Raw genomic sequence first — 18976 nt, 5'->3', positions numbered from 1 at the left:
CATTCAGATATACAATCTATATAAGAAGGTAAGAGATTCAAAGTGGAGGTTGCATGTCATATTCTTTCTTTGCTTGTTGTGTAGTATGTCATTTTTAGTTTCAAATCCTATTTTAAAGCCAGAATATTTTTTTTTATAATAAAGATTGACCAAAATATAGTTGAAAAACAAGTTAGTTTTTTGATAATGAAAGTTTAATTTACAGAAAAAAATGTTCTAAAATGTAGTTGTTCGCTGTAGTGAAATTGAAATGAAACAATGCACATTGAAACCTACTACTTCAAAGCAAACAAACATGAAATTCCACAAACATAAAACTAATTTTTGTCACCTTGAATAAATCAACCTGTAAAGAATGGTTTCTTCCTTTGTTTAATGGTATAGATTGTTCTTAACCTTTACCTTGTACCTATAGAAAACATTATTATTATAATTATATTTTTTTAAAATTTTAGTCAGTTTGAGCCAAACAAAGCGTTTGATAGAAATTTCTTGTTTTTTTTAAATATTCCAGGTACGGGAATACAAATATATAGAGCACCTTATCGTTCTACTACTATTTTTAGGCCTTATAACACACACCTTTACGGGATTTACTAGAAAATGACTTCCCTCTTACTTTCAAAAACATTTTTGATGGCAATATATATCTAGAGCAGAAAATGCATATAACAATATAATTAGTCAAAATTAATTACCCAGGTCCAGTACTTTAAAATATTCAAAATATTAACTAACTAACTATCATGAAATAAAGGTCCAAAAGTAAGACAACTTAATACTTTAAGCATCAAGCATTAATCTTTATAAGACTACTTCTAAATGTTAACTCATTTTTAAGTCAACTATTTTAAGTATTGGACTATAGTTGCATTATCTAATAGAGTAGATAATTCATCATAAGATATACTCTATAATGCATACATACACTGTTACTCCTTTATACAATATTTTTAAATATGTTTAAAACAATAAAATAAGATATTTTGCTTTTTGACTTGTATAACGGATAAATAAATAAGGATTTAACTGACTGGCTCCTTACAATGTAAATCAAAGGGTTGTTGGTCTATAAAAATGTTATATCTGTACATTAGCCTATGTAAATAAATTACATTGCAGTCAAAAAAAGATATAGCTATGGATATTTAATTCGACGGCCTTGATTTAGAAGTACATCATATTTTAACTAATCCACAATTGGTGTTTACCTGTATTTTAGCCTGAGTATAGCCAGGACGTCTATTACAAATTCTATTGCAGATGAGTGACAGAAGTAGGAGGATGACAAGAATAGCAGCGCCTACACCACTCGCAAGAATAATAAATGTTGGATGCAGAAGGTCCTCTGTTAAGATTTATCATTTATTTTAACTAATAGTACAAAATATTGTTGATATTTTTTTAAAATCTTTATTTTGTATGTTATTTTCTATTATGATATTGGTTGCTAAGGTAGTTTAAATTCCATCCAGGTTCCAGGTATATCCCTGTATCCCTGGTAATAATGGTTGGTAAGGTAGTTTAAATTACATCCAGGTTCAAGTTATATCCCTGTGGATCTGATAATAATGGTTGGTAAGGTAGTTTAAATTCCATCCAAGTTCCAGGTATATCCCTGTATCCCTGATGATAATGGTTGGTAAGGTAGTTTAAATTCCATCCAAGTTCCAGGTATATCCCTGTATCCCTGATGATAATGGTTGGTAAGGTAGTTTAAATTCTATACAAGTTCCAGGTATATCCCTGTATCCCTGATGATAATGGTTGGTAAGGTAGTTTAAATTCTATACAAGTTCCAGGTATATCCCTGTATCCCTGATGATAATGGTTGGTAAGGTAGTTTAAATTCTATACAAGTTCCAGGTATATCCCTGTATCCCTGATGATAATGGTTGGTAAGGTAGTTTAAATTCCGTACAAGTTCCAGGTATATCCCTGTATCCCTGATGATAATGGTTGGTAAGGTAGTTTAAATTCTATACAAGTTCCAGGTATATCCCTATATCCCTGATGATAATGGTTGGTAAGGTAGTTTAAATTCCATCCAGGTTCCAGGTATATCCCTGTATCTCTGATGATAATGGTTGGTAAGGTAGTTTAAATTCCATCCAAGTTTCAGGTCGCATCTTTGATTTATACCACCGCAAATAACAGGGAGATTTAGATAGGCAAAAAAACAGGACTACGTCAATAAAATACAAATCAATCTTGTCCCTAATTAGTATGTACAATTTACAGCTTGTAGATATTAGATAAAAAATTTGAATATAAATTGATTTGATCTAGTTTGCTTTCCCTTCCTGATAATCTATTTAAAATTTAATAAAATTTAAATATTTCGGTTAAAAACATGAAGAATAATCTTAAAGAGAACCCAAAAGATAAAGTATTATGTCAACATACTTAATTCTTTTAAGTAGATTATGAATTATATGATAAACTTGCTTCATGAACAAATTCACCTTTCCTTTATATCTATGTTAAGTCAAAGCAATGATGAAGTCACAAAGTATACCTCTTTGCTGTTGGAATCTAGAATCTTACTAAAGATATTTGATTTTTTTACCAAGCAAGTCAAAATAAGAAGAAATCTTTTCTAAAATGAAGTTTAGGTCAATACAGACTTTTTACAATACATCCAGGGTTAGTAGTTGATGTAAATAAATGTGTAGAATTTCAACAACAAAAAACTCAAATATTTAAAAAACATTTCTGTATAAAGTAGAACTTTAACTGGAAAATAGATCCAAAACGGCTAAAAGAGAAAAAGTTGGAAGTTAAATAGTTTTTTTATGTGGAATATCCCTCCCTTGGTAAGATTTTAAATATTTTTATTCAGGCTTAGTAGAATTAGATTAGAAGTGGAAGAACATTAACCAAACCAAAAAGTGAATTATAAAGCAGCAACGTTACTGGTTTAGGTCTTGGCATGAAATTCATATATCCCAACAAATTCAAATTTGTTGAAAAAAATTGGAAGACAAAACAATAAAGGTACGCATAAATAACCTTTTATTGAATTTTGGAGACAAAAACAAATTTAAGACATTTTGCAAAACGATTTTTTGGAAATGTAAAAAGAATAAAGATATTCATGTGTCAACAAGGACGAATATGAGCGTAATGAAAACAATTCTTATGTGCAACCAATTAAATTTTAAAAATAACAACCTTAAGCAACTCTTTAAAATGCAATCTAGCATTACTTTCTTTAAGAAGATCTAAGCCACAACTGTCAAAATTAATTCAAATTTATGATAATCTGATTTTTATATCTAAAATTAAATGCTTTGTAAATTCTAACTTTCGTAAATTGATCAAGGTTTATAAAAGGTTATATACTACGATTTGGAGACAGGTATACATGCAAAATTATGGAATTTTTTGTCATATAGTTTTAAAAGTACATCTCCGCATTCCAACCCCGACAACAAACAAAATGAGAGAAATGTTGCTTCAGCTAGACTTTTGCTGAATTGTTTGTAATATAGAATTGCATTGCAAAACGTAAAACATATTGATCCTTTTATCGCTGACACTTTATGTCAATAATTGAATCTATTAAAATATACACCAACTGACAATATTCAAATTTACATAAATAGAACCAAATGATAATAGAGTTTCCAATACAATCATGCATATAACTAAACTGATTTTTTAAGCAGTGACAAATTTATAGTTTTTTTCGACTAGAAGGATTTTTACCCTTTATGCCAACTGGTCCTTATGCGTAACCAAAACTAAATATATCTAAAAATTACCCAGCAAAATTTCCACAATTTAAAGCTGAATTAACTAATTGCTTTGTGATTTATCTTTTTGTATTAGTGTCAAATGCTCATTTTAAGTCAAAATGTTTGAAATTAAGCAATTTAATTATCTTTTTATAAATGTTAAGTATACTGTATAGATACATAAAAGATTATATCTATCTCATACCACAAGCAATTGACTGTGGCTGTTTGTGTGTAATTACAGATCTTGCAAACGGCTAAACAACTATAGGTCTATAATTCTTTTAACTTTTAATGAACTTAAACTTTTAAAAGAATGTGTATTGTAAATTTAATTGAAAATAGATAAGAAAATTACATAAAAACACAATTTCTAACCTTGACAAAAATTAATAAAAATGTTTGAACAAGTTGTAAAGTGTTACTTAACCTGTTTTAATAAAACAAAAACTTGAAACTTAAAGGTAGAAAGTTGAGACACCAATAAAGTTAAATAATATTTTCTTTTCGATAATAGATAGAGAAGAAATAATATTTAGTATTATTATCAATAATTGGCTAGATCTACGTAGCTGGACAAAGTGTCTTAAAATTCAGCCATGTGACGTCATAAAAATGAGGGAGATGAGAGGAGAAGTGGGAAAGGAAACCCCTAAAAAAGAGATGGATAATCCCTTAAATTTATGACGTCACAAGGCCGTTTTTTTTCGATACTTTGTACAGCTACAGATATGCCAATGAAGTTTAATCATTTAGCCTATTCAAATTTATTGTGTAAAATTAGATTATCATGGATAATGAAAATCATTTTCTCGGATGTTATATGAGAAAACCACTTCATTTTTTGTAAAGATTATCTTCAAGTAATTAAATGTGATTATAGTATTATCTACTCTTGATATTTTATTTTTGTTTGTCTGTGTTTCATAACCAATTTATATGGACATCCTTGTTAAATCATGCCTGTTTTATTTAAATCCACTTTTTACCTATAAAAGGAACATTAGGGAAAGAATGCATTTTTATTATCAATCTATTCTAAAACCTCAATTGTGCAAAGTTCTTGACATATTGATAAAAACTTTTTTCCGTTTTGCTAAAATTGCCAGGGTAGTTTTAAGTACAAAGGAATAAGATATAATGCACATTAAATATTTACTATAGTAAAGGATGTGATTTACTAATTAAAAACCTTAAAGAGTGTAGCATCTTAAAGTGCCTATAAAAATGGACTATAATTTTCATTTGTATTGTATGAAGTTATTTTTTATAGGCACTATGAGCTGCTTCATCTCGCGTCTCTTTACAAAAGCAGCAAGTAGACAGATTTGACAATGGGTAAGATTCCCTAAAGGGTGATAAATAGGGATCTTGGACAAAGTAGCTACAGACAAAGTAGCTACAGACAAAGTAGCTTCGGACAAAGTAGCTTAAGGACAAAGTAGCTTCAGGACAAAGTAGCTTCAGAACAAAGTAGCTTCCGGACAAAGTAGCCTCCTAAGGAAAGTAGCCTCCATTGTTAATAAAGGTCATGGCCGCAGCGCTCGGCCCCCTGGCCTGCCTAGCCGCGGGCGCTCGGCCCCCAAGCCTATAACCTAACCTAACCAAAAAATTGTAAAAACATTATCAAAACTTGTAAAAACAATATTAAAAATTGTAAAAATCTATCAACCACTTTTTGCAAAATACACGAAATTCTAAACCACCTATGTATTATCAGTTGATGATATTTTTAAATTAATGTTCTGAGGCTAACATAGGTTAGGTTAGGTTAGGTTAGGTTCTAGGCTAGGGGGCCGAGCGCCCGCGGCTAGGCAGGTCAGGGGGCCGAGCGCTGCGGCCATATTGGAGACTATTTTTCTTTGGAAGCTACTTTTCTTAAGCAAATGTCCCGAAGCTACTTTGTCCTGAAGCTACTTTGTCCTGAAGCTACTTTGTCTGAAGCTACTTTGTCCGAAGCTACTTTGTCCGAAGCTACTTTGTACGAAGCTACTTTGTCCAAGATCCATAAATAGGGGATTTGGCATAGTTTTATAATATGTTATTCTTAACACCGAAAAAGTAATAACAAAAAGTTCTGTTGTAGTTTGATATTATTTAAGAGTACCAGCTCTAGAATTAAAATGATATAAAAATAAATGATTCCTATGATAGTAGTTTCTTTCTCCACAATATCAACTTCTACAGCATAGCTCACCAAATCAGTCAGGTTTTCTAGAAAACAAAATACTTGATAACTTTATGAGAAATATATACCTAGAACTAAAATAGGATCATGGGTCACTACGTTCCTCCATGGTCAATGGAGGAGATGGGGTAGAGTCATAAGGGAGGGGGTGGGCGATATCGTTATATTAACCAGCTGGAAGAATCATTTTATTAGGGTAATCTAAAATCTCTCAAAATATGCACTTATTCTATGTATATCCATTGTTAGACTATTAAAGTCAAGCTTAAAAAACTGTACTTTTACAAATTATAAACTTTTAAGGTAAATTTTTTTCACCTATAACTTTATTTGCAATAAAAAATGGAGGGGAAAAGTGTACATTACTTTATCGTCCATTGTCTTTATTTCCTATGTAGTATGTATAGAATAGCTGCACTTCTAAAAACATCTCTATATTCTATTTAATATTAATGCTAAATGCATAGAGCAATGCAAAAGGACAATAAAAAGGATTATTATAAAAGAAGAGGTAAACCTATAATTGGGATTTGGCTTGCATGTCTAAACCTCAGATTAGAATCCCCTCTGGCCATATTATGCCAAACCTTATCCATGGCTCGATTCTTAAAATCATTCTAACTCCGATTTTTGTTAACACATAAGACATAATAAAAGCAGGTACTCAAATATTTTGAATGGCTCAAAATTTGTGGGATTTTGATTAAAAGTAAGCCTATAGATTTACTTACTTTAATTTTATCATATATGTGATGTAAGGTAGTTTTTCAATATAAGAACTATTTTTTAATGTTCTAAACTTAAGGATCTGACCCATAACAATGTCATTATTTTCTTAATCTCAAATATTTATTCTGCAATTATTGGAATGACCATACATGATATTAGGTTGGTAGATGAACAGGTTGATGGACAGGATAGATAGATAGTTAAATAGACAGTTAGATATAAAAATAGCCCCTAACCGTCAGGCCCCTAGCCGAACCTTTATCGGTCTTTTAGTATTTTAAGAAGATAAAATGCTTTGTTTGAATAAAAAAAAATAGAACACAGTAATAGTGTCTGACTGATTATGACGTAACAAAAAAAATAGCCAATGAGAGGCCACTATAAATTTTACCATTGGTCAATAACGGCCTCTCATTGGCTAATTTTTTTTTGTTACGTCATAATCAGTCAGACACTATTACTGTGTTCAAAAAAATAGTTTTGCTCTGTACCTGGATGACCCTGTCAGCTTTGCTGGCATCCTGTGCCGGCCAGGATGGAGATATTAAAACAATTTCAACACTCAGTTATTTGGCATACACAATACACATTTTAAAAAGTCACTCAGTTATAGCCCTCTATCTTTCACACACAGAAAATTAGAGAGAAAACTGGAGGGGGGGGGGGGGCGTTGAACGTAGAGAGATAATATATAACACATATAAGAGTTGTAACAATGTTGTCATTTGACCAAAGGATACATTCTGCAGATAGATAGATACATAGCAAAGATAGAAAGATACTTACCACATCTAGGAATATGACAGTGTTGCCATCTGATCAAAGGATACATAGTGTAGATAGATAGATAGCAAGGATAGAAAGATACTTACCACATCTAGGAATATGACAGTGTTGCCATCTGATCAAAAGGATACATAGTGTAGATAGATAGATAGCAAGGATAGAATAGTTATTTCTCGCATCGTATTATAAACGGCTTTCCGCGGATATAGAATGAACAATTATGAGATTAAAACTAGTTTTTTTAGCCCCGAGGTGACGAAGTCACCGGCTAAAAAACTAGTTTTAATCTTATGATTGTACATTTCTATATTCGTAGAAAGCTGGATATAATACGATGCTAGACATAGTTTTTTCGTATGGATGAGAACCGGTTCCTATCCACCGGATTCGAATGGATACGAGAATAGTTATTTCTCGTATCGTATTATAAACGGCTTTCCGCGGATATAGAATGTACAATTATAAGATTAAAACTAGTTTTTTTAGCCCCGTGGTGCCGAAGGCACCGGCTAAAAAAACTAGTTTTAATCTTATGATTGTACATTTCTATATTCGTAGAAAACTGGATATAATACAATGCTAGACATAGTTTTTTCGTATTCATGAGAACCGGTTCCTATCCACCGGATTCAAATGAATACGAGAAAGATAATTACCACATCTAGGAATATGACAATGTTGCCATCTGACCAAAGGATCCATTGTATAGCACCATGGAGTTTCTTCTATACCCCCTCCATTTCTAGAGGAAAAAAAATCTTAATTTAACACGACTTATTTAGTAATGACTAATTTTATTTAAGCCTTTAAGCAAAAAATAATGTTTATTGTAAAGTTTAAAGAATAAACTTTACAAATATGACTAAAAAATATTGCAACCTGCAATAATTGGAAGAGTTCTTCATCTCTGGAAAGACAGCTGGAGGTGAGTTGTGTTTGTGAGGCTCGGATGTGTACCACGTTTGGCATGGAAGCCCTCCCTAGGTAAATTTCATCATATTTTGAATCCATACATTGATTTTTACAGCAGTGGCGTTCAGGTGGAAGGAGTAACAGTTTTCATCACCCCTGTCAAATTTAAGTGGTGTATACAACACCCTAGGCGTCCACCCCCATGAAACGCTCTACAGCACCCTTACAAGAGTAGACTCTACACCACTCTGATAAACCTCCCTAAAACAGCTAGAGAAAGTCGCACTTTTATTATATTTAAGGGGGATGTGAAAAAATTTGCGTGCTTCGCAAATAACTAAAAAAAATATGATATTTAAAAATGAAAGAAATAGAAAATTGAAATCTTACCTTTGTAACATTAACAGATCCTTGATAAAATCTTCCATTGCCCTTCACACAATTTGCTGAAATAAAAAAAATATTAAGACATCTATTTTAGCGATAATGTAACTTTTCAGTACATAATTGACAGAGCTTATGTAAATACCTACAAGGAGGTATTTGTAGGTTAATTGCGTCAGTTTCCACATATAACATTATATAACACTGAGGTTCTTGTTTGTAGAACCTTAATAAGTTCAATTTTTATACTCTCGAGGAAAGAAACATGATTGCTATACATAAACCAGATAAAAAAATGCAAATAGACCCCAAAAAATGGTTTTTAAAACATATTTGATTAGAAAAATATGTAGCTTACATTTACGTGCAAAAAAGCTACCTAGCTCTTTATCTACATATTTTTGTAAATCTTTTTTTCTTTTCGTATCCCTAAGTAACAAAAAAACCTATTGTAAATGGAAACCAAATAGTTACGTGAGAAATAAACATCTTGTACTTGTAAAACATTGGGAAACAAGTATGACAACATTCAGAAGTAGCGAAGCATAAAAAAATAATGGGTTGAAAAGAACAGAGGTGGATTCTTTAAAAAAATTTGCCCAACTAATCGCTTAGTGAGGCAAAATTATTTTCGTGAAAAATCCACCAAAATAACATTAAAAATCTACAAAAATTAAGCAAAATCATAGAAGAGTTATTAACATATGATTTTGTTTAATTTTTGTAGATTTTTAATGTGATTTTGGTGGATTTTTCACGAAAACAATTTTGCCCCACTAAGCGTAAATTTTTTTAAAGAATCCAAATTAGATGTTCAGTGGTCTTAAAAGAAACGAGATAGAATAAAAAAATAGATAATAACAAAACCTTTTTAATAAAGATAAAAATATATTTAGCATGACTGACAGACCAACGGGTTAAGTAAGTCATGAAGTAGATAAACATTGTCAAGAGAAATATTCACACTCCAAATTCAGACGTATATCTTATATAGCAGTTGTGGGAATATATTTCCTTGTTCCTGGCAAAGAGATGTAATTATAGAAGATAATGGATGTAATTGTACAATTATTCATGACTCTAAAAAATCTTTATTCTAGTATAGCTTAGAATCCGCTGGATTAGAACCAGTTTTGGGCCATACTGAAAAATCATGTTTTGTATCGTAGTTAGTTAACTTTTAACGAATAATAAAATAAAAATCATTAAATTAACACCAGTTTAGTTGGCCCGAACGTTTTGCCCCTCGGGTTACCTTAACTGGAATACAATTCATAATTATTCATTTTACTATCCGCAGAAACCTAGCTGTAATACCATGCGATGGATAGTGGAAAGTATTCGCAAAACTAGAAACAAAACAATCAAAGAAAAAACAATAGTTTCTCTTTATTTCTAAATTTTAAATAATAAGGAATTAATTAATCATTCTCGTATTCATTCGAATCCTGTGGATAGGAACCGGTTCTCATCCATACGAAAAAACTATGTCTAGCATCGTATTATATCCAGCTTTCTACGAATATAAAAATGTACAATCATATGATAAAACTAGTTTTAATCCCATAATTGTACATTCTATATACGCGGAAAGCCGTTTATAATACGATGCGAGAAATAACTATTAACGCATTTTTTTTTGTAGCGATCTACAACTTTTCTTTGATTTTTTTTACAGTGCTTTCATGTATAAACTCTGATTTGCTAGAATTGACCACTTACATTTGTTTTGTGTGTATAAAGATTATACATAAGTACAATATTGGTTCTATGTTTCTAGTTTCTTCATCAAAGGGTTAAATTTAAAGAAAAATACAATTACGTGTTTTTAATTTTTATAAAAGTTAGTTAAAACTTTTTCACTAGGTTTAATTATTAGTTGTAAAGGTCAAAATATTTTTAGAAAATAATAATTATAATTGTAAGTAAAAGTCCACAATTATTTAATTTTGGAAAAGCCCTAAAAAATTATGTAAATGTAAAAAAAAAGTTTTTTTAAATAATAAAAACGTAATATTTAAAATTGAAATAATTAAATAATATGAAATATTAACTAACATTTCATTACCTTTTAGTTCTTTTGCAATTTCCACTAGAGTTATGTTTTATTTGATGACTTATAGTCCATAATTTTCATGTAGAATTTTTATGTATTATTGAAGATATAATTTCTCATTACGTAGTATCCTGACAATGTCATAAGGAAGGATGGAATATACTATAATATTGCATATAAATAATTGAATAAATCTCTAGAGTTCAATATTCTTACAATGTGACCAATTTGCAGTGTCTTCATTTTCTAGAAGTGACCACTAACATATTTTTCTGTTTAATTCTTATGTACACTTACGCATTTCTTTAGATTAATTGAAGAGTCTACCTATACTAAGTATAGAGAAAAATCCAGTCAAATTTATTTAAAGCAAAAAATTCTAATAGAATTTTCAAAAGTTAAACTACGAGACTTTTCTGCAATTAAATTCGGACTGTCCTTACATCTGTATGTAATTATATTTTAGATACCATCTCTATGATTTCTAAAACCTAATACATAAAGTAGTTTTTCGTATGAAGCTAAAGATCTAGAAAATTATTCGACCGAATGTATCATACTTTTTTTGAAGCTTATTAATGTCTTAGATTATTTTCCTAACCACCTCTAGAATGGAATGTAAACTGCATTAAAAAAATACTTACTTGTGGCTAAATCCCAGCGCATATCTGTAATACCCGAGGTGGTACAGCTGTTTGGGTCCACACTGTAGCGCGGCAAATCCTCGCACACAGGCAGCCGAAAATGTCCGCGTGACTTGTAATACAGACCTAAAATATTAAAATTAGTGAAACACAGCGTTGTTACATACATGGATCTAATCCAGGAATCTAAAAAGATAAGACAATGGCCGATGAATTTATGTACATCCCCAATGATGATACACTTTCTTTAGATTAAAATTAGTGATTGAAACGCTTGAACAATCATCTTAACAAACCAACCAATCAAAATTTAAAAAGCCCCACCCCCAAAAGTTGGTGAGACAACGAATAAGAAAGCGTTAATAAAAAACTTTGTGGACTAGTGTAATAAACAGCCCATTATTCCCTCTCTCTGGCTATAATAAGTTTGTTTAAATATAACGCTTACAGCTGTATTGATTTGGTTCTCCTATTCAGGAAAGCTTCATATTAACTAGTTTTTTTAAAATGTCAATATAAATTACTTTCAATGATGCAAACTAAATACCTAATATTAATCTAAAAGCAAAGTATTTTTACAAACCATGTAAGATGGTTTGTTTGATTAATTGTTATGTCCTTGGCTCAAAAGCAATCAGAATCATTTTTCCCTTGCCCCTAGGTATCTACTGGTACACCTTATAGTGATTCTAATACATATGGAATTTACAAATTATTTTTGTTCTGCTATTTTTGACATAATCGTTATTGTTATTTTTAAAAATTATGTTCGCATTTTATAATCCAACTTGTGATCTTGTTTGTTGACAAATGTAAGTTAAATTCTATTTAAATGTAAAGACACAACAGGACAAAGCCCCGAGTTCGATTCTTCAAAAATATCAGTTTATTTTCTTTGTTGATAATAGTCACTAATAAAATAAACAATTAATTTTGTCTCAATATTAATTATTTGAGACTAACATAGAAATGTAAGAAAAATGGTTTGTTTTTATATAAAATGTACCACATTAAATGTCAATGAATTCAACCTTTGGTTTTCAGAAAATAGCATTAGCATTTTAAGGATTAATCTTATGTTTTATACTCAAACAATGCTTTTGTATATAAATTATATTATCTGCCTTTAATCATGGATTAATTTAATAGAATATTTCCCAGTGGTTGTACAAATTTGAAGTAATCAAGCAACCTTTTCCAATGTTATTATAAATCTTCAAAATGGGTAATTTTTCTTATCATAATTGTGGGGGAACAATTACTTTCAATGTTCATTGTCTTATCCTTTAATATTCCAGGTAAAGTTCTGACTTAAATAAAGTTGTTTTGGTATTTTATATTGCCAATACCATATATTCCTGAAACTGGACCACATATTGTGACAAATAAGAAAAATATTTTTGTGGAATAATGATTCTTGTTAAAACTAAGTGAAAAGAAAGTTATCCCAAGAAAAATAACTTGTTTGTTTCCTTATTACTCATTTCTACTTTTACTAGCGGATGCGCCCCTAGCATCTAGGGTCTGTGTATTCGAAGGGGAAGCGATGGAAAGAAAAAATAACAAAAACCTTCCCAAGACTTAAATCTAATTGATAAATCAGCCCAAATACATCCCGGGATCTATGTTAAAGTACCCTGAAGTGGAGAACTCAATCGGTTCAGTAGGATTAGATAACAAGGATTACAGGTGCACAAAGATGATTTGTCCAAAAGCAGCTGAAAATAGCTTGTTGGTTACTAACGAAAGATATTTAATCTTATTATGATAATAACATTATCGAAAGATTATGTTCTCTTACCTTTTCTGTTATTACTCATAATTCTCTCCCACTCACTGTAGCAAAAATGTTGCCTGAAAATAAATATAATTAAACACTAGAAAAATATTTAGATATCTTTAATATGTACAGAGTTGAACATTGTCTATTTTTACGGCTTTCTGTCAGTCTGTATGAAGTTTAAGATCTCTGAAAACGAATAACTGAATTGAATCTGCATTTCAGTGAATGCTAGCTCCCATGAAAAATGGCTAAAAGACTATTTTTTGTTTGTTTTTACTTTAATACGAACCCCCTAGGGGCAAAGGGCGAAGCTACTAGCTCACTAAAAGACTAGTACAATAATCAGACAAGTTTATTTTTTTACCAAAAGGAGTAGAATTTTGTTTTTTATTATTTTTATTCAATAGGTAGAAAACATAAACAGTTAAAATGTAAATTTGAGCTGGTTGCCTCCGAACAAATTTGAATAAATTGAAATTAATTTCGTGGTTCATAAATTAGTTTAAATAGTTAGAATTTATTCCAGGGAAAAATTATGTTAACCAAATGTAAAATTTCTTTCAACTTTTAAGCAGGGGCGTGATGTAGGGGGGTTATTTGGTCCACCATAATAACTCAAAGGGGTTTTCAAAATACAGTTTGTAATTAGTCAATATCAAATACCCGATAAAAATTTGATCTTTGGAGATTGGTATACCTACATACAATTTAGTTCCATGCAACTTATGTCATTAAGAAGTAGATAGAGATTTTATAATAGTACCGAATGATCATTGACAAAATGTCGATCAAAAAAGGCAAATTTTATAACAGCATGTCAGCCATTATTACACATTCATAAAATTTGAGGGTCGCAAAAATGAAATGGGATTGTAAAACATGTAACGTATACTATACCCCCCTCCCATAAGATTACTTTACACGCCACGCCTGCTTTTCAGTCAAAGTTTCTTGGTATTCTGTTTTAAAGTAGGACAGGAAAATTTAATATTTAGAAATATTATTAACCATATGGTTACGGGTGGTGAGCGGAGGTTTTGAATTTAATCATTTATTATACAGATAGATAAATTAATAATTTTTATTGTGAGGGGACAAATCAGCATGTGACGTCATGGGGGATTATTAATCTCTTTTTTAGGAGTTTTCTTTCCTTCTCTTACTCTCCTCATCCCTCATTTTTATGACGTCAGAATTTTTTTGAGGTACTTTGTTCCCTCACTTTTTATAGAACTATATACAGATTTATCGAAAAAACTCTAATGATTAAATTAATTAATTAATTGGAAACTAATACTTATGAAATAAAATACCATATGTAGTCATATAGATTCACTAAAATAATAAAGTTTCCGAAAAAGGTTGTTTTTTAATCTGTTTTAAACATACAGAGGTCCAAAAATCTAAGATGACAAATATGAAAGTTTTAAATTTTACCTTAAAGCAATACAGTCTTCATAGCAAAGATCCAGGCCCGAGGCTACACCTTGCTCCATCACACACTTCGGGAAGGCATACCGGCAAAGCACAGCCTTAATAAAATAACGTAATTAATTTTTGCTTATTTCTTTTCATATTTGTGTTTCTATGACTTCAAGAATGCGTTTGACAAATAATTATTTTATCGTTATCCAATATTCTTATCTAGATTCTAAACAAGTGTCGTGCACAGCGATGAGCTAGGGTTAAAAGGGGAAGGCAGGCCTTCCCAATTTAAATTTGTGAGGAAAGTGTTAACAACCCCTTTATAATAACGTCCTTTGTTACTACTGCTATGGATAGATAATATTATTTTGAATATAAAGTTGCAACAAGAACAATAATTACCTCAGAAGCGGATCTACAAGGTTCCTCTAGATTATCAATAAGTTCCTCCTTCAAGCCCATGGTAATCTCCTCATTCAACCATCCTCCCGCGTTATCCTACAAAAATTTATTTATTATTCAATGTGTTTTTGTTTGTTCATTAGGATCTTTTCGACAACTGTAGTGATTAAGCTCTTCGATTTAGGAAAGCTTTAAAAGCTTTCAAATGGTTAAGCTACTCTATTTCTAAATTGAAGTCTAGTGATGGTTTTAGGCTGTTTTCTTCCTCCCTCTAGATATTGACTAGATAGTGACTATTAATGTTTCAATGAAAATTCTTCTATTTCAATTAACCAAATGACTAATATGAAGTTTCCTAAAACGAAAAGTAAAATTAGGTTGCAAGAAGTACAGAAGAGGTCAAACTATTTTTAGATACTTTATAAGAGAAAGTTTTTTAATACATATATTTTTTCTACGTATTGACACATATATTAGTTCTATTTTTAGATTGTAAAAAAGTTTCTTTTTTACTTAAAAGTAAAGGATGAAAATTTATGCATGTGCTATAATCTTTATAATATTAGCCTGAAATACAAAACTCAAAGTGCAATCGCATTTATTTAGAGTGATTCAGTAATCCTATATATAATTATATTTCATGAAATTAGTGATAAAAAATAAAGCAAATTTTGCCCCTACATATTTCATAAAATGAATTCTTAATTTTTCTATTTACCATTTTTGTTATTTATATTAAAGAATAGTTATTTATCGCATCGTATTAAAGACAACTTTTGGCGAATATTAAAATGAAAAATTGTAGATTAATTTTATGATTTTTCATTTTAATATTAGTGGAAAATTTTCTGTAATACAATGTTGTACATGATGTTTCAGTATGGCTAAGAACCGATTCTAATACATTAATACGGATATTAATACATAAAAATCAAATATTTTTTGTAAATCCTCAAATTTTAGATAATTTTGAAACTCTCTAATACACTTCACATACACATAACATTGCATATCAATCTTTCTCAATACATTACAATTAGTAACATAAGAGAGAGAGAGAGAGAGAGAGAGAGAGAGAGAGAGAGAGAGAGAGAGAGAGAGAGAGAGAGAGAGAGAGAGAGAGAGAGAGAGAGAGAGAGAGAGAGAGAGAGAGAGAGAGAGAGAGAGAGACTTAATTAGGGCATGTCTACTAGACTTTGTAGCATAAAGGAATTACCATAACAGTTAAAAACTGGGGATTTGACTCCCCATGTTTTATTTAAGGTTTGGGGAAAAAAACATCCCCCATTTTAATTTTATCAAAAATAATTTAAGGGGGAAGTTATATTTTTTCTAAAATCGCTTAATCTTGGGAGGTTGGTGGTATAATATTCCAAAATAGTTATAAACCTACCCAGGATCTATGAAAACCTATTTTGTGAAGGGGAACTATATCAGCGGTAAGCGAGATCCTATAGTACACACAGACAGACGTCATGTTTTTTTTTAAATAAGGATAGTTAGATTAATAAATAACTGTATGATAATCTGTAACCCTGACTTATGTATCACTAGTTTTTATTTCAATTATCTTTCTAGATAGGTTGGTTCTAGGTTAATAGGTTAATTGGTAAATTATCCTACAGAATATTCAGAAAAAAATAGAAAGAAATCTAACAAGGATGGCAGTATCCAAATATGTATTTCTGGTATGAATATGTAGACAATTTTCTGCGCGGACAATGAAACTAAGGTTTTTTTAATTGCTTATTTATTTATTTCATTTTTAAGACAAGAAAAAAAAGTGATTTTTTAACACTTTTGAACACAATTTCTATAAAAACCAAACCAAATATTTCCTCATAGTTTAGAAAAAATTTGTATCATGCGAAAATACTGAATTGTAGAAGGTGCAGAATGCAAACTGCTATACTTCCTTTCACATGAATATTAACTCTTAAAATTGCTTAAACTGAACAAATTATTCACGAAACCTCAAATTGTAATTTTTAAATTAAAAAATTTTGGAATTCTTTTTTTAAAAATCTATTAAGTATATTTCATTCTTACGACTGAGACCAACTATCCATCTAACTCTGTTACTAATCTCTAACGAACCTTATTTTATAATTATTGTAATTTTTCTATAATACCAAACTATTTTAAATTAGAATTATTTACCTGAGAGATATCAAACCAAACCAATCCTCTGCCTTGTAAGTGAGATCGGCATACCTGAAACGCAAACAGTAAACTAATTTATAGATAATAACTTGTTTATTTTTTAAACAAGCTTATCTTATTTCTAATCCTACTTATGCAATTTTTGCATCATTGTGAAGCATTTTCCTATCCCCCTTTACAATTCTATTCGAAATTCAGCCTTCAATGACTTTAACCCGTAGGAACTAGGAATTCCAAACAAATGTCGTGAAATCAAAGGGTATGTTATCTGCAATAGTTAGTGACTTGTTATCCTTGTTTGTAGCTATATGTTGACTACTTTGTTTTAAACCGTCCTTTCCAGTGCAATAGTATTATCCAGATAAAAGAGACTTTTACAAGATGACATGATAAAAGAACTACCAACTTATAAAACTTGTAAAGTAACGCCGCTACTATGTATACATACCTTGCCGCTGTATGGAGCACAATAACCGTCAGCTACATCATCAGATTCTAAACAAAGAGTCAGAGTTTAGACTATATTAAGTGTTGCTTAAACCCTAAATACAGAAGATGAATTGATTGAAAAATTAGTCCACCAACCTCACCTCTCCCCTGATCAAATGATTCATCTGCACACCTAACCAAAATATTTTAAGGTTTTGTAGAAGTCAGTCAATCTATAACGCTGTAAGGAAAATGTAATTTTTTCGGGTGCTTTTACTTTTAATTTTAACTAGCGGCTACGCCCCTAGAGGCCTCTAGTGGCACTTTAAATGTTTTTGTTTGTTAAAGTTAATTTTTTATGTACGATACCACCTTATTTGACGCTGAAGTCTCCCAGATTTTAAGAAAATTTTCAATTTTTTTGTCATTTCTTTTGGGAGGGTGGTAGTACCCTCCCCCAAAATAGTTAAAAACCTTCCCAGGACATATGAGAATCTACCCTGTTAAGGAGAACCCGATCGGTTTAGTGGTTAGCGAGATCCTTCGGTACACACAGACAGACACACAGACAGACAAACATCCTGTTACTTTAGTATAAGAATTTTATGTTAAATGATATCCCTTTCCAAAGAGCATCCAATATAGAACTTTATTGATCCGTCGGTCCGACATAAACTTTTATTATTTTCATAATGGTTTCGTGATTTTCTATCATTCTTTTATTCTCCTTTTCTTCTTAATCATTCATTTTCTTTTTCTCTTTTCTATGTTTACAGAACATCTGCAATGTAACACACTTTGACCATTTGTCCATGTATGCTTGTCATCTTGGCATCTTCATTATTTTAATAGTTTATTATAGAATTTGAGGGGTATAGTCCCTTTCGTAATATCGCACCTTATGGGGCGATTCTTCGTATTTTTCACAGTAGCTTTTCTCCTATTTCTCGCACTTGCGGGGGGCTCTAACCATGCAGGGACAATTACCTAACCCTATGGGGCAATCACCTAACCCAATATAACGTAATCTAACCTAACTTTAAATAACCTATGAAAAGCCATTTTAAAAATACGACGAATAGTCCCTTATGGGGCGATGTTACGAAAGGGACTATTCCCAATTTGAGCTTTAAAACAAATAATAATACAAAGGCAAATAGTTTGAAACAAAATGCACAAGAGTATTGTATTTGAAACATATGAAGTGCATATTTTCTATGTATATCAAGTGTGAGTTATGAAAACTAATTTTTATAAGCGTAACACATAAAAATGTTTAGTAAGATCTCCTTAACGGTAAAAAAGTTTTGAGTACGATTATTATTACTGTGGGGG

General features: G+C 30.7%; 1 protein-coding gene across 1 annotated transcript in view; it reads right to left on the bottom strand.

Annotated features, from left to right (window-relative positions):
• Window positions 1-18976, bottom strand: part of LOC145314284 (tyrosine-protein kinase transmembrane receptor Ror2-like) — a 78648-nt gene that overhangs the window by 11059 nt on the left and 48613 nt on the right. The window contains exons 12-22 of the mRNA XM_080154140.1: window positions 17661-17707; window positions 17210-17263; window positions 15050-15145; window positions 14660-14754; window positions 13241-13293; window positions 11440-11565; window positions 8746-8801; window positions 8323-8423; window positions 8100-8185; window positions 5888-5954; window positions 1212-1350 (exon numbers count right to left, since the gene is read on the bottom strand). Of these exons, the coding sequence (XP_080010266.1) occupies window positions 1212-1350; window positions 5888-5954; window positions 8100-8185; window positions 8323-8423; window positions 8746-8801; window positions 11440-11565; window positions 13241-13293; window positions 14660-14754; window positions 15050-15145; window positions 17210-17263; window positions 17661-17707 (920 nt within the window). The remainder of the gene's footprint in view (window positions 1-1211; window positions 1351-5887; window positions 5955-8099; window positions 8186-8322; window positions 8424-8745; window positions 8802-11439; window positions 11566-13240; window positions 13294-14659; window positions 14755-15049; window positions 15146-17209; window positions 17264-17660; window positions 17708-18976) is intronic.

This window comes from Acartia tonsa, chromosome 3, assembly GCF_053477335.1.
Source record: "Acartia tonsa isolate MP-2025a chromosome 3, ASM5347733v1, whole genome shotgun sequence".
Lineage (NCBI taxonomy): Eukaryota > Metazoa > Arthropoda > Copepoda > Calanoida > Acartiidae > Acartia > Acartia tonsa.
This window is presented reverse-complemented; position numbering and strand designations above follow the sequence as displayed.